The sequence below is a fragment of the Gallus gallus genome, chromosome 10 (genome assembly GCF_016699485.2).
Source record: "Gallus gallus isolate bGalGal1 chromosome 10, bGalGal1.mat.broiler.GRCg7b, whole genome shotgun sequence".
Taxonomy (NCBI): Eukaryota; Metazoa; Chordata; class Aves; order Galliformes; family Phasianidae; genus Gallus; species Gallus gallus.
In genome coordinates this window covers 7,340,455-7,356,214 of record NC_052541.1, presented here as the reverse complement: position 1 = coordinate 7,356,214, position 15,760 = coordinate 7,340,455, and the positions used below count along the sequence as shown (strand labels likewise).

At 34.0% G+C, this 15,760-nt stretch overlaps 1 protein-coding gene across 8 annotated transcripts in view; it reads left to right on the top strand.

Moving 5' to 3' along the window:
* Nucleotides 1–15,760, top strand: part of CGNL1 (cingulin like 1) — a 54,807-nt gene that overhangs the window by 35,061 nt on the left and 3,986 nt on the right. For 7 of the 8 annotated variants that reach the window (XM_015278900.4, XM_040706839.2, XM_040706837.2 and 4 more), the window contains exons 9-16: nt 496–702; nt 993–1,097; nt 5,827–5,979; nt 6,521–6,691; nt 8,084–8,245; nt 8,528–8,617; nt 14,367–14,450; nt 15,316–15,440. In XM_015278900.4, coding sequence (XP_015134386.3) covers nt 496–702; nt 993–1,097; nt 5,827–5,979; nt 6,521–6,691; nt 8,084–8,245; nt 8,528–8,617; nt 14,367–14,450; nt 15,316–15,440 — 1,097 coding nt within the window. The remainder of the gene's footprint in view (nt 1–495; nt 703–992; nt 1,098–5,826; nt 5,980–6,520; nt 6,692–8,083; nt 8,246–8,527; nt 8,618–14,366; nt 14,451–15,315; nt 15,441–15,760) is intronic. The other variant, XM_040706841.2, reaches the window with a different exon arrangement.

Below are 15,760 nucleotides of genomic sequence, written 5' to 3'. Positions count from 1 at the left end.
GTCACATGGATGTAGAGTGCTGAACATTATTGCCTGAAAAGGGCAATGGGACGAGACTGCCAAAATTTTGTGTTGTTGTGGAAGGCGCTTCTCATCAATATATTATTTCTTAAATGCCCATAAGGCTCTTGATATTTATTAGGGATTTTTTTATTTATTATTACTTCTAAGTATTGAACAACGATGTGATAGTGAAAATCATTTAGGGCAATAAAGATAAAGTAAAAATATCTGATGACAGGAATGAGGCTGTGAAGTAATGTTACTTTAACATGTAGCTGTGGCAGAAGAGAAACGAAATCTTCCTTGTGTGCTCTCCAATGGTAATTTTGAAAAATAGAATTAATTTCAAATCTTTGTTGGTGTTTTAATGTTATATCCCAAGTACGTTTGCTGTGGTGTCATGTGAAACTTCTGTTTGAAAATGCTGGAAAACAGTTGCAATTATTTTTGTTTTTTTAAAAACCTTTTTTTTTCTTGTTTGTTTTTTACTAGAATGCTGCTGTTCTTGCCAGTGAAAGAGATGCTGTGGAAGAGGTACGAAATAGTATAGAAAATCAAGTGAAAAAGCTGACTGAGGCAAACACACAGTTGAAGAGAACAGTTGATGAGCTAGAAACAAAAAATGAAGAGCTGCACAAACAATTTGATAGTATGAAAGGAGAAGAAAATTCAATGAAGGAAAAATTAAAAAGATATAAGGTAAGGTAGAAAAAAACCACTACAGTAGTCTCTTTTTTATTTGTGAAATATATGTTTTATAAGAACAAAAACTGACAAGTAAGGGTGAACATGCTTTATAACTCTGTTTATCTGTGAGAGTTATCATGTAGAGAAGTGGGAATGAGAGGAAAAAGACAGTCAGTGAATGTTGCTAAATATTTGCAGCTTTGTATGCACATCTTAAGGAGTTCTGGTTCTTTGTGGGTCTTCAGATGTCAAACTGGAGGCTGTGCCTCTATTTCTAAATGTATCGGATCGTATATTTGCAGGATGAAAATCAACAATTAGAAGAAGCTTTGAAATACGCTGAAAAAGAGGCGAAAGAATTGATGGCATTAAAAACATCTTTGGAAAACCAACTAGAAAATGTGCAGGTAAGAAAAAGATCAATTAGGAATATTTAGATTTTAAATCTACTGTTTACCTGAGTCACCTTGCATTCTACAGAGTAGCATCTCATTCTTTTTGAGGTACACTTTGTTTATAAGTCCCATAATATTGCAATGTTAAAATACCTCATCAACGCCACAGTATCATCTAATCACGCTTATTCTCTTGCTAGATCTTTTTTATTATTAGTTTTTTCTAGCAAAATTTCAGGGAGAAAAATCACAAAATAAACTATCAAGTTCTTACAAATCTTTTTTAATATTTTGAATGATCATTCAGCTCCGGTTGCATGTAGATGTTTACAGGTAGAAGTTGTACATGGACATAAGTAAAACTATTTGTAGGAGATAAAGATAAGGAATCTAGCCTCTCATTTTTTTATAAACTTGTCTTATTTGTGCATGTTGCATGGAACTGATGTAGTTCATCACAACATCAGAGAAATTTAACAAAGATTAGGACTTGGAGCCTCCAGAACTGTGTATGAAATCCTCTTAGGACCTTCCTCCTTATTCTACACTGTATCCAGTAAAAGGCTTCTTTCTCCTAGATTAGCCTGAAGGATTGGAGGATGGATCTATTGCAGAGCAGTGGAGAGACATATTGACAATATCATGTGTTAATTAGTTAAGGAGGTGAATGGGAATAAATCTTAAAACTCTTCTCATTGACAACATTTTTTGTATCGGAAAGAGTTGCAAATCAACTCTTTGTTCCTTGTAGTTCACCTTCCACATGTACTGAAGAACCATCTATTATTCCTGTATCTGCTGGTTTCAAATTCCTCTTGTAAAAGCAAAGTTTTTAAGTGACTGTCAAGTTAAGTCAAATTCAAAATGTAAGACACATGTATGTTGAGAGGTACCCTGTTTTTAATTGAAAATGTTTTTTTTTTTCTTGTTTTCAACACAAATTCAACTTTATTCTGAAAATGAAACTCGTCTGAGTGAGTTGTAAGTCAAGGGAAGATTGTTTTGTCTAAAATGTTTTTGTGTTCAATTAACTATAGTAAAAAGAAAAAAATGAAAAAAAAAAGAAAATATTTCTGTATCTTTAAAATGGAACGTGCTTCAAGAGTATAAGGCTTTAACAATGCATACAGGGAAGTAAGTTTTGTTAAGCTGATGTTCCTTGTTACTAAATTGTGATTTGGAATCACGTTTCATCTTTTTTTTTTTTTTTTAATTTGTTATCTGTCCTACTTCACTGATTCTTCAGATTTGCTTGTATGTATTACTGATAGTCTGCACAATCACAATAGATGGCCCATTGCTCATCATTAGCTTGCATTTAGCACTTTGCTCTTAGAACTCCTATTGCAGTCTGGCTGTGGTAGAAGTCACACTGTGAACCCGGGCACCATACATAACTCCTGCATGAAAAGAGGTATTATTTTCTGTTGACTTATCCTCTACGGCATCATGCTTGAGAATTGCTTCCTCAGGCTGGGTCTCCAAATTAAGACCATTTAGGAAAGCTGATATAAAAGTCTGTTTTGTCATTTTATTAACAATTTATGTCTCATTTCTGGCATAACAGGATTAATGCTCTCCTTCTGATTCTGCACTATACTTTTTGTTTAGAATAATTTTGCCTTTCTTTCTGTCTTTTACTTGTTTTCATGAACAGTGTTCTGAAGTAGGCTGTTTTGGCCTTGCATTACCTTTGACAATTTAGGCAACAAACTTTGTCACAGTAATAATACTCATCACTACGGAAAGTTAATTCCTGACTGACCTATCTTTTTTTTTCCATAATATAAACTATTTTCAATGGTAGACTAGCATAACAAAGACAACGAAAATATGAATAGAACTGTAAACAGAAGTGAGGCATTCCTCCTCCATCCCAAATTTCTACTCAGAAAATTTACAGCTGGAATATGCTTAGCTATTGTAGACAATTTGTTTTATTGCTTTTTTTCCTCATAATCAACTTCAGTATACATTGCAATTTTCTTTATGGATAAACAAGTAGTAATTTTTTAGTATTTTCTGTGTTACAACATCAGTTTAGGCTAGTCTCCTCTATATAGTTTGCTGTTTCAGGAAGTAAAATACATTTTAAAATCTCTGAAATGTTGAGAATATTTTTGGAAATTTTTTGAGAATTCTCTAGGTAAAGAAAATAATATGATTATTATGAACCTTAACCATAGCACATGCGGTACTGCAGTATATTAAAAAAAACGTTGGCTGTACCAACGTTTTGATACATCCTATAGGATATCTCAGATTTCAACTGAAAAATGTAATTTACCAGAATGGGTGGCTGGAAGGTGACGAGATCTTTTGTAGGTCCAGGAAATGCTTAGTCCTGTGATTCTTAGGATACACCAACTGGCTCAGCATACAGTGATGCGTTACAAGAGAGATGTGGGCATGAGAGATTTTAACAGATGTGGGAAGATCAGAGCACAGATCACCTGAATTTCAATATCCATGGTACTCTGAAGCAGCATTACTGTTGTCAGTTTATTGTTGATCTAACTAAAAGCAAACTCAGTGAAACTGAAATTTTTTCCTTGGAACATATCTAGGATTACATTTTCTATTAGAGTAATTATGACTAAAACTTCACAAAGCTCTCTAATTTTTAGTAATGTTCTAAGGATTTGTTTTCTCATCCTTCTCTGTAATAAACAGTGAAAATAAAAAAGAGGATGGAAATGGGAAGGTACAATACGTGAAAAATGCAAGTTCCTTTTCAGGTCTATGATTCAAAGGAGAAAAAGCTAGATTTCATTCTCAGGGGTCTCTTTCTACTACATGTCTGAAATTCAAGCAGAAGTTAGCAAGACATGAGGAAAATTAAGGTGACGCACAGCTTGCAGTAAGCCTACTCTATTTATTATTTAAATATTGTATTTATTCACATCTATTATTAAGTTGGTAATTACCCTATTTAGTAGAATAGATTTCTTCTCATGTTGATAATTAATTTTTTTGTTGATAACTCTGAACTAGAGAGTTGAACCAGCTTAGCTCTGATATTCAGTTGCCTTTTCAGTGTGCTACAAATGCAAAAACATCAGCTGGCAACATTATTCTGCCATAGTATGTTTCACTCATCTATGTCTACCCAGTTTGTTTCTCAAGGATGTAAACAAACAGTAAAGGTAGATGATCTGTGAAAAGCTGTTGGGAAAGGGCACGCAAGGTTTTTATAGCCTGCTCAAATATGGTGTGTTAGCAGGGTCCCAGGAATTGAGCAGCTTTTAGGACTGAAATGCTGAAGTTCAATCTTTTCAAGGTTCTAAAAATCCTTTGGTGCCATCACGTAATTGTCACAGAACCAGGCTTTGCAAAATAACATCTATTAGCCCCCAGCATGTTTTAGGATTATGTATACGCTCCTTATGTGCCTGCCATTAACTCCTGTTTGTATCAGAGATGTCTTTATTAATAGGTTATATAAGGATTTAAGGGAAAACTAATCTAAAGAAACTTGTTTTTAAGAATTGATCATATTTTTGCCCCTTCTCTTATAAGAATACAAATTTTATTAATATATCTTTATGTTATACAATTTTTTTTTTGTGTTTCTAAATTACCTTGCCTAAAGAAACACAAATGTTTGCACATTTACAGCTTTTTGATGTGTAATAAATTAAGCACTATTCATATTAGATATTCAGCAAACCTTTAAATTTGTAACAGTGATACTAAAATTTAAAACTATATTTTGCAATGCTTTTTACATTTTATATTGGTTTTAATTATTTACATTTTTCTGTTGGAGCAGTCTGAACTGTCCATAACCTGGTGGTAGTCAGTTTAATGGTGCCTCTCAGACTTCATAAAAACAAACTCTTCCTTAATCTTGTAGTTTCTGTTTACAGTAGGGCTATTAAGATATTTTACTATGAAGGAAGAAGTAAAGACTCCAACACAGAGATGTAAGATAACCTGCTTTTCTTTTATTAAAATGAACTAGTGACACTCATTCTGCTGTTGAACAGTATTTCGCAACTGGAGGGTGGTAAATTCTTAAACACACATCCTGAATATGATAACAGAAATATATAGTCTGTTTGCATATGCTCCTGGTAGACCTTCTAGATATGAAGGTCTGTTTTGAAGACTAATGCCGAATCTTTCTTCAGGAAGGGAATTTCTGTGCCAGATGTAGCGAAGTTCTGTTTGTGTGTCTGTCAAAATGTGACATCCTTTTGATGAGAGCTTATAAGTGCTATAAAAGCACAGCAGTGGAAAAAAACCCACAATTACTATTTCTCACTCACAGTAGAACTGATGTATTTTATTTTACTATTTTATTATTTCATTATTTCATTTCCTAGGAAAACAAAGTTTGTGTTGAGAATACTTTTAAGAGAGACCTGAAGTGGAATGTATAGGAAAATTTGAAACCAGAAATGAGTATTAAAACTCGTGTAGGAAGTTGGACTTGCCAACATGCATGCAATTGCAGAAGAATGTGTGTTTGCATATAATGGGACTGTGTTTTTTCCTATGAATGTTGCAGCAGTGTTTCAGAATATATGGCAATGTTAAAGCATCACTAAAATATTGTTTATCCTACGCTGGCTAGCAAATTGTAACTCCATTAATTTTTTAAAAAACTATTTAATTTGTGTTAATTTTACAAAAACTGGTGACGTTACTGTTGCACAGGTGTACTATATAAAATATCTTCAAGATGTTAGAAAAGAAGCTCAACATTTAATTATTTGTGTCTTTTAATCTACTGCAGGAGAACATCCGTTGTATTTCACAGGAACGGCAGCATTTAACCGAACAGTTAAAAGATGAAACGCACCAGAAGGAGCAGCTGGAGAAGATAAAGAATGAAATGGAAAATGAACGATGGCAACTGAACAAGACGGTTGAAAAGTTACAGGAGGAGGTATGAGTTCACTCAAAAGAGGCTGCAGGGGGGCTAAAAATTTAATAGGCAGAAGGAAATGAGCTGCCAAATTGCAAACATAAAAAAAATTAACATGTAAAAATAAATGAAATGCAAACTACTTGCTGTTTCTTCCACGTAGAGACTATTCATACAAGCTCTCAGGGCTGGAACAGTAGTTGGAACACTGCTATCTCAGAACGCTTTTGTGAAATAGCATTCATTTAGATTTGAGTTCAGTTCTAATTTACTGCAGACCAAAGTTAGCTCTTTATCAGCTCTGTTTTGAAGACTGACAACTGATTTTCAAATTGCTGTTGCATTAGAGCCTTAGTTTGCCATCTGTGTGTAAACAATACAATTTAATATTCATATACTGAAGTGTTACTACATTTCACTGTAAATGTAGGATAAATATGCTGTTTGGGAACACTGACTTGAACATTGCAGCTTGAGACAAACATCTTTTGGTGTATTAATTATGACAAAACCTTTCGTAGCACTGTGTTAGGGAGAAAAAAAATCTGTCCATTTTTCCCAGTTGGCTGAAATGGTGGAGGCCTCAAGAACATCAGCTGTGGAGCTTCAGAACCAGCTTGATGAATACAAAGAGAAAAATCGCAGAGAACTTGCAGATATGCAGAGACAATTGAAAGAAAAAAACCTTGAGGTAGAAAAATCACGCCTGACAGCCATTAGAATGCAAGATGAGGTAATGACTCGTAACTTCAGTGATTAATTTTAACCTTTGACCTAGAATTTTGTTCAGATAGTTTACCAATCAATGTATGTTGGCTACCACTCTGGTTTTCTTATTTCATCAGGATAGACTGATCTGAATTGGTGTACTTTTGTGTTTATCATTAGGATAATCAATGTAATACTGCCAGGGAAATGATTTCTTGGACAGATAGATAACTGCAGTTTCAGAAATGAACGTATCTAAGTGATTATAAAAACAAACAAACAAAAACAAAACAAAACAACAACAAAAAACAGAACCCAAGTCTGACTCTCTTTTAAATGAACTGAATTATGTTCTTGTCTTCCTGTATATGAGCCAGATTGCAGATTTAAATGATGTAGGTGTGTGTGCAGCCTGCCACAGTCTTGAAGTCTTTAGCATGTAGATTTTGCTATAAAATCAGTACAGTCTTTTAAAGATCTGCTTATACTTATTCTGTAATTGGAAAAGCTGTGAGAGTAAACTGGTCACAAATTTCATTTGTTCCCCCCCGCCGCCCATGTTCAGTGTATTTTAATAGTTTAATTTTTTCGTTTGTTTAAAAACTTCTCTTGTATTGCACTCTCCCCTTAACAAACTTGTTTGAAATGCAATTATGAAGAATACTTCTGGTGTTTTCTGTTACAACTACTGGACACAAGTACAAAGGAAAAAGGTCACAACAAAATTAATCCTTTGTAATTTGATGAAAAAATAATCAAAGCACTAAGAAAACACTAAGAGAACAAAATACTTCTGATTGATGAGTTGTAAGCAAAAGGAATTATAATAGTTTCACCTAAAAACCCTCTCACTACTTTAATATTTTGAAGTATCATAAAGGTTTTGGACAATTTCATTGAGTACATGCTCTTTTTAGAGCAGGAAACTTTTCTCCTCAGCACCTAGATGTAATACAAATAACATGTGGATATGTTAGCAATTGTGGCATCAGTATAATGCTGTCATCATGGTGCTTCATAAAGAACCAAGTACATAATTATTTAAAAGCTGAGATATTGGCAGTCTAAAAAGGAAAGAAACAGTACTGCAAAAATGCCAAGGATACAAGCATTTACAAAATTGTAAAAACTTTGGCTTTCTACAGTTGGATAAAAATAAATAAAAATAGAGCTGTGTGTAATTATAACCGTAAAACCTTTAGTTTGAAGCATATCTTTAGATGTGATACTTCACTCCATGTTTATTTTCTTTGTGCCATCTTGTGGATAAATCAAAAATTACTGTGAAAAGCATATAACCTGATTAAATTATATTTATGCTTCCAAAACTGTTGTGATTGTAGTAAAGCTTTTTTAATCACATCTCCTGTATAGGAAGTGTAAAATAAAGTGCATTATCATACTCTTTTTGTTTCAGATGCGTCTCCTGGAAGAAAACTTGAGGGACCACCAGAGAGCTCAAGATGAAGCAATAACAAAAACTCAGTTGTTAGAACAGACTGTGAAAGGCTTGGAGTATGAACTGGAGGCCAAAAACCACCTAAAAGATGACCGAGCAAGACAAATCAAATTAATGGAGGTAAAATACCTCATTAGAGTTTATTAAAATAATATTTTTGTTTCATATGAATGTATGAAGGAACAAAATAACTTTCTGGTTGAAAATTTGTAACATATTATTTATCAAGTGTATGTGTTAGCTTTTTTCCAGAGACATTTTTCCTTTTCAAGCCTGTTCTTTCAAACAGTTTGAGTCCTTGAAGTTTAAGGAGGAATTGGCAGGTAGCAATCCCAAAAAGGATGAAAGGGTGGGAGAGCAGTATGCTGAAAATAGTTTTTGTTTTTGTTTTGTTCCATTTAGGACAAGTTATCTCACCTGGAACTTGAGCTTGATGAAGAAAAGAATAATTCGGATTTGTTGTCTGAGAGGATCAGTAGATGCAGAGAACAGGTACTCAGAGAACTTTATATTGTTCAAGGTTTGTAGCCATGATCGAATATATGCCTCCAAATCACCACAGACTTATTTATTCTTTTTCCTTTTTTTATAACTGGAAAAAATGAAACATAATTGAGTTACTAATTGTCCAGGATTATCCACAAAAGTTATTTCATATCAAAGACAGAAGTCAAACATTCCTCATTTCTGTTCTTGTAAATACTCATTTTCTGTATGTTCCTTGAGAAGGTAGCCTTTTACTCACAAAGTTTTTGGAATAGGGGTCAGTTAGAGATATCATTTAGAGCACTGTAAAATAGAAGAAAAATGTAAGTTGAGCCTAACAGTTCTTAAAGAAGTTTGAAACTTTAGAGCTTGAAAAAATTTATTTGGATTTCTAATAAGTGTAGGTATAAAATGTGATTAATATGTGCAATTCTGATCTATACCCTGGCAACGCACGTAGGTGATTGTATGTTCTGTTAATTTCATATGCTAGTTTCAAAAGAGTAACTGCAGTAATGAAGTAGGCCATCAAAGGAGAATCCTGATTGCAAAGAAGGCAGAGCTTTGGAAGTTAATTAGTAAAGTTAGCTGAACTGAAGATGCTGGCCAGTTTCAGCAGAGAAGCAGCTTTAATCCCAAGTGTAAAAACTGATTAAGGTGTACTGAAGAGAAGATGGATAACAGAAGGATTTTCCACATAAAAACATCAGTCATTTGTTTGAGAAATGTTATGTCAATAAGCAAAGAACCCAAAAAGAGAGGGGAAAGGATTTATTAATATAGTTATGTCTCATGGAGCAGAAAATTTTAAGATACTGTAAGATTTGCTGAGGTAAATTCAAACAAATGACAAAAATGTTCTTGACTGCATAAAAAGAAGCTGTAGCAATTGTATGTGGAAGTATCAGTCAATATAAAAGGTAATCCAGATACACTCCCTGAGATTAATGAACAGAAATGATTCTGACAGAATTCTGACAGAAATGAGGCCATTGAGCAGGAGCACCAAGTCTAAGAAGATTTAGAAGTTCATTATTCTGAAGAAAGACCTTAGTAATAAAATTCAAGATTTCTGAATGATATAACATGAAATTATAGGTTCTGTAACAAAGATCTGTAATAAATCAGAAAAACAGAGTACTGCCTGATGACTGAAAAAGTAACCAGTGCATCCACAGGTCCAGTAGTCAGTAGTATGCAAGTTTTTGTGTAGTTCACAAAAAGGAATTTTTTCTTGTGGCTGTCTTAGAGTGTCAACGTCTGGAAAAATGTTCCCTGCCTTAGTTTTACATTCTGAAAAATATGAAACTGATTTATGATTCATTACAGCTTGTCTACTACTATAGTTTTACATTAATTATCAAGTCTCGTTAGTAATTTCCTAGAAGACTGGGAGACAGTTTACTCTGAGGTATACTACCCATGATTTTTTGCTCTGATTTCTTTCCTTATGAAAAAGAATTGCTGACATACTTTAGAATAGCTTTAATTTCAGAGGGAGAATAGAAAATATAAAATCATTTGATTTAGTTTCAGCTGGGATTAAATTGTTTTCTTCAGAGTGTCTCGTATGATGCTATGTTTTAGTTCTAGGAGGAAAACAACATTGATAACATGTGAATGTTTATAGTTGCTGCTAGGCAGTGTTATTTAGAGCTGAGGCTGTTCTCAGCGAAGGGCCTGAGGAGCTGGGAGGGTACAGAATTAGGACAGCTCTCTTAGACTGGCCAAAGGGGTATACCATGATATTTGACATCATGTGGAAAGAGTTTTGAAGGGGATGGGTGTTGGTCTTTCTCTCCTGCACCAGTCTCAACTGGTTGTTCTTCCTAATAAACCTTATTTAGTAAGAGTTTCAATTGGTTTCTCTTCCTGATAAGCCTTATTTGGTGAGAGTACAGTTATTCAAGTGGAGAGGAATTTGCAAGCCTCTACAAAATTTGCAAGGACGTTGAACGCCTGGTTTCCAAGCCCCGTTTCTCTCACAAGTATATAAAAAGACTGCAAAGGCAATAAAAATTCTTATCCTTGTCATCGGGGTCCTTTTAATTGCAAAACTCTTTATTTTTATCTTTAATATAGCCATTATGTTTTGGAAAGATCATAACTGCAGAAACATAATCTTGATCCTCTGTTGCATTTTCATCAGCTTTGTAGAAGTTGGTTTTGACTTAATCATTGGACCTTTTCATTACTAATGAAAGCACTGGATCCAGGTTGGATGGGGCTTTAAGCAACCTGGTCTACAGGGAGGCGTCCCCACCTACATCAGGAGGGTTGGAACTGGGTGAGCTTAAAGGTCCCTTCCAGCCCAAACCATTCTATGATTCCATGATTGTTTCTTTGCTGCTGGTCTGTGTTGTCTCTTCTACACAGCCTAGAGCTTACCTATCACCTCAGTATCACATAATTTTCTTCTTCAGTTATTAACACGTGAATGCCTTTCTTAATTTGATCTCTAAAGTCATCTTTGTTGCAAGTTCCTTAATTCTCAACTGTCTTGAACCAATGGGGTTGCTATTCTGTATATATGTTGCTTCATCTTGTTCTGGTTTTCTGAGCAGTGGCATTGCCTTGGATAAAGTATGTGTTGATATTTATTTCTGTATTGTACACTCAGACTTGCTTCTGGTTGATTTTTTTTTTTTTATTGATACCAGAATGGAGGATGGTTTAATAACCTAAACTTTGTAATAGGTTTTTGGAATTGCTTTTTACTTTAGTTTTGTGCATGTTTTCCTCACATCATAGAATCATAAAATAGTTCATTTTGGAAGGGACATTTATTGATCATCTAGTCCAGCCCTGCTACTATACTCCATTAACTCCTATGAGAATTTTTAATCTCAGAGGTTTTCATGTTTTTGTTTGTTTCTTTGCATACATATCCACTCTAATTACCAAAAAAAACAACAGAAAGTGGACAGACAAGACAAACAAACAAACAAAAACTAGCCCATATCCAGAGCTTGTGCTGAAACTGCTAAATCACTGTAAAGCAGAAATACCAATTACTCCTTAGTTGTGAGTGGCATAGATTAGGACTGTCATTCACAGTTTCTCAAAATACAGGATTCTAAGGTTATTAAAGAAAGATGGATCATATCTTACTAGATATTTTAATTGATAAAGTACTTGCGAGAGCACTCAGCTGCCTTTTGAGTTTGAGGGGAGCAAGGACAGGATACATCTTAATGTGTGATGTTTGTGTCCACAAACAGGTGAAATGAAATACAATTCCGTTTCTTGCAATTCCGTTTTTTTGTAAGCATATTTGAAAAATACTTGAGATAACCTCATCAATGTTTCTGTCCTGTGAAAATGCAAATGTGAGTTTGCTGACATAAGTGTTTTTTTTTCCAGGAAGTTTTCATTGCAATTTTAAAATAAATACCCAAAGATAAAGTTGCATCAATGGGTCATTCACTTCCTTTTAGTAAAGCATTCCAAATGGATAGCTAGCTATTCTGCTTTTTAGCTACTTCCAGGAGTGGAAAAGGCAAACAAATGAAAATGTGGAAACAAAGGTTGCTTTTCTCTTATGAAAAATAAGGGGTTTTGCTTGCTTTTATAGCTTCTTTTTTGGTTAAACATCTTCTATATATTTGAGAACTCTATTTATACACCAGGTTTCTTTTGTGTGTGTGTGTATATATAGATAGATAGATAGATATACATGCATACATGCTAAAATACATATATACACATGCCTGCATACACATGTATATATGTGCATATATCTCACTTATGTGTACATGTGTATACGTATGCATGGAAAAATTGGTAATATGGAAAAAAGGTCTAATGCGAGTGGTTACACAGAAGCATGTGTGTGTATGTATATACAAAAAATACAATCAACAATGTAAAAAGACAGCTGCATGTACTCATTAAGTCTTCCAGAACGTGTTTGTGCTCAGTCTCTTCCAGAAGTGAAAAGCTGGATTGTATTGACACAACTCATAAAGGTTGAGGCTCTTTTTGAAATCATTCTTTAAACTAAGTGGGTTTATGTCATCTGAAAGTTACTCGGTCCAGTAGTTGCCACCTTAAAGATATTTCCATACAGCAGAGGAGAGAAAAGATTTAAGTAATCTCTCGTAAATTACTTTGGTGATTTTTTAATTAGTGTATTTAAAGAAAAAAAGAAGTCAGTGTTTGAAAGCTTCTATGCAACAAGGAAGCTTTAAGGAAATTAGCCAGCTGTAAGCAGAGCACAGCCATGTGCTAACACTTGTAGTCTAGTAACTGGTATGACCTTAGTTTTCAGGAATGCGTCCTACTGTTCTGAAAAGATTCTGTGACATAACATATACAACTGCATGCATTACCATCGCTGTTTGTATTGATACATTGCTTTGAAAGCTATAAAAACAAATTACAGTTTTTCTAAACATGATCAACTGAAAATACAGCTTTTAATATTACAGTGTGGTTTTTAAAAAATGGCTTAAGGTAATGTTTTGTGTACTCTGTTTAACCTTCACATTTTCAGTATTGCTTTGCTTTTTTTTTTTTTTTTAGCACAAGAATTTGAAATAGCTTTGACAGACCTTAGGTGGAATAAATCTGAAACTTAGAGCTGTATAGCTGATAATGTGCTTCTGCAAGTTAATACCTAACTGCTGCAAAGCAAGATAGAAAACTATGGCCACTGAAATTTTTTAGTCTTTCTGCAGATATAGTAATTGGCTCTGATCTCTGCATTTCCCAGGTGATACTTACATAGCAAGCATTGTGCAAGGAGTAGCGCAAATGCTTCGGTGACATTGGCTGTGCCCACAAAGAAATCTTTAAAGATTTGAAGGCAGTCTCAGTGTAAATGAGTGAGAAGAAATTTATTTCAGTATTGCAGGCTTTTTCCTTTAGCCTAGAAGCTTCAATAACAGCTGTCAGGAAGTTCAGAGTTTCTTTCTGATCTTCAGAATATTTTTTTCAGTCAAGTAGTAAGGTAAAGCAAACAAATGTATTCTTATGTTGATTCTATATGGAACAGTTAGTTTTTCAGCATTTTACATATGGAGAATATATTTTCCTTGTGGTTATTGAATGTGCAACTGAAAGTTTAACAGAAGGTTTTACAGAAGTGCTTTTTAAAGCAGACAAAAGTTAACCTTCAGGTCCAGAAGTCGCTGCCCTCCTGCTGTATGCAAGACATAAAATTGACCATTGTCGTGGAGGGAAAGATGTTGATATCCAGTATACATCAAGACTTGTTGAAAAAGAGTTGTTGGTTTTTTTTTTTTTTTCACAAGCTTAGAAAACTGTAACAATCTGTAGGGTTTCCCTGCAGATGCCGTTTTTATGTGCTTTAGTAAGGTCAAACTTTCAAGTAGACTATTCAGCAGCCTAAAGGTAAGGTGCTAGTTCAGCCTGTCAGACTTAGGTATGAGGAAAACAATGATAGAAGGTGTTTGAAGACTGATGTGACGCTCTGGAATTCAGCTGTTTACCACATGACATCTCTAATGCGATATTTTAGGTGTTCATTGCCCTGCTACAGAATAAATATATGTATATATCTCAAAAGAGAACATTTTGTACAAGATTGTAATTGTAAACTTCATCTGAAATTATACATATGTCTGGAGTTCTAAGGAAGAGCAAATTTTTTCTCATTTTGTAGAAATAAGTACTTTGTGCACATGTATATTTGTATATACACATGTGTATATATATATATATGCACACAATATCATACAGAAATATAAATAAAATCTTTAATTAAAATTACTGTCTTTTCTTTCTTCAATAGATTGAACAAATGAGAACAGAGCTACTTCAGGAAAGAGCTACAAAGCAAGATTTGGAATGTGACAAGATTTCTTTGGAAAGACAGGTAATTGCAGCTACCATACCATCATATTAACAAGATAGTAGGCCAGGTGACTCTTTTCATTAGGAAATTCTAATAAGTCTTTAAGGAATTCAGTATTCAGTAGCTAGCTCTATCCCACCAGAATGCACTGCTGGAAGTTTGTGTTACTAAGAACAGAACTATGAGCATCTTAATATTGATACTCAGAAGAAAATATTAAAACATTATAATATACTGTAATTATTATATTATAATCATGTAAATCCTTTGCTTTTGGAGGAGCTGTCCTTCAAAGTCTTTGACAGTACTAGAGGAAAACTTGATCTTGAGCATTATTTTAAGCAATTACAACTTTGAGCACTTTTAAAGATACTCTTAAAGGTATCTTTTTAAAGGTACTCTTAAAGATAAGAGCGAACAAGTGAAAAAATAACACCTTCAAAAAAAGATACAGATTTGACAGAAAACTTTTACTCTCTGTCTGGGAGGGAATACAGTTCATGTGTTTCAATGGCTGTGATAGAAAGTATATTAAGATTATTTTCTAGGTTTTAGCAATATGTTTATTTTGCAGCTCAGCAGTCTTCGGAAGGAAGATACTCACAGTCTCCAGCTGAAATAGATAGGAAAGATATCTTAGTAAATGATAGTCTTACAGACAGTTTCAAGAACAGAAAACAGGCTGTAATAGGAATTTAGAGAACATGTTTATACCAGATGCCAAATTTGGTGGTTTTAATTCTGTGAAAGTTAATGCCCTTTTGATTAATTATATGAGAAGAAAGAATGCCACCTAGTGGTATACCTCATGTATCCAACTTACATTGCTTTAAGGTTGTATGTGTTAATATGAGGGTGTATGTAGTAATCGTGTGTCCAAATATAGAACAAGGACTTAAGGAGCCGAATCCTTCACCTGGAAAGCTCTTACCGATCCAGTAAAGAAGGACTTGTTGCTCAAATGGAAGCAAGGATCACTGAGCTAGAAGAACGACTTGAAAATGAAGAGAGGTAAAGCTAGTTTTGTTAAGATTAAAACATATATGTTTACATATGTCCTCTTGCTTATATTGAATATCTAATATAACAACTTGGTTTTTGATTTTTTTTTTCACAAGCACCGATTAAAGTGCTTGCTGTTGTATGTAAGTGTTGCAAGTTTAATTTTCAACAAAATCATGTAGGAAATTGCCCTATATGTTTAAAACTGAGCACAATGCTAGCATAGTTACATAGTTAATTATTTTAGCAATGTCTAATCTCAGTAACAGGCTTAGAAATACTAGCTGTAGTTGAACATTGTAGTTTTCATGTTCACTTCATTGTTTAAG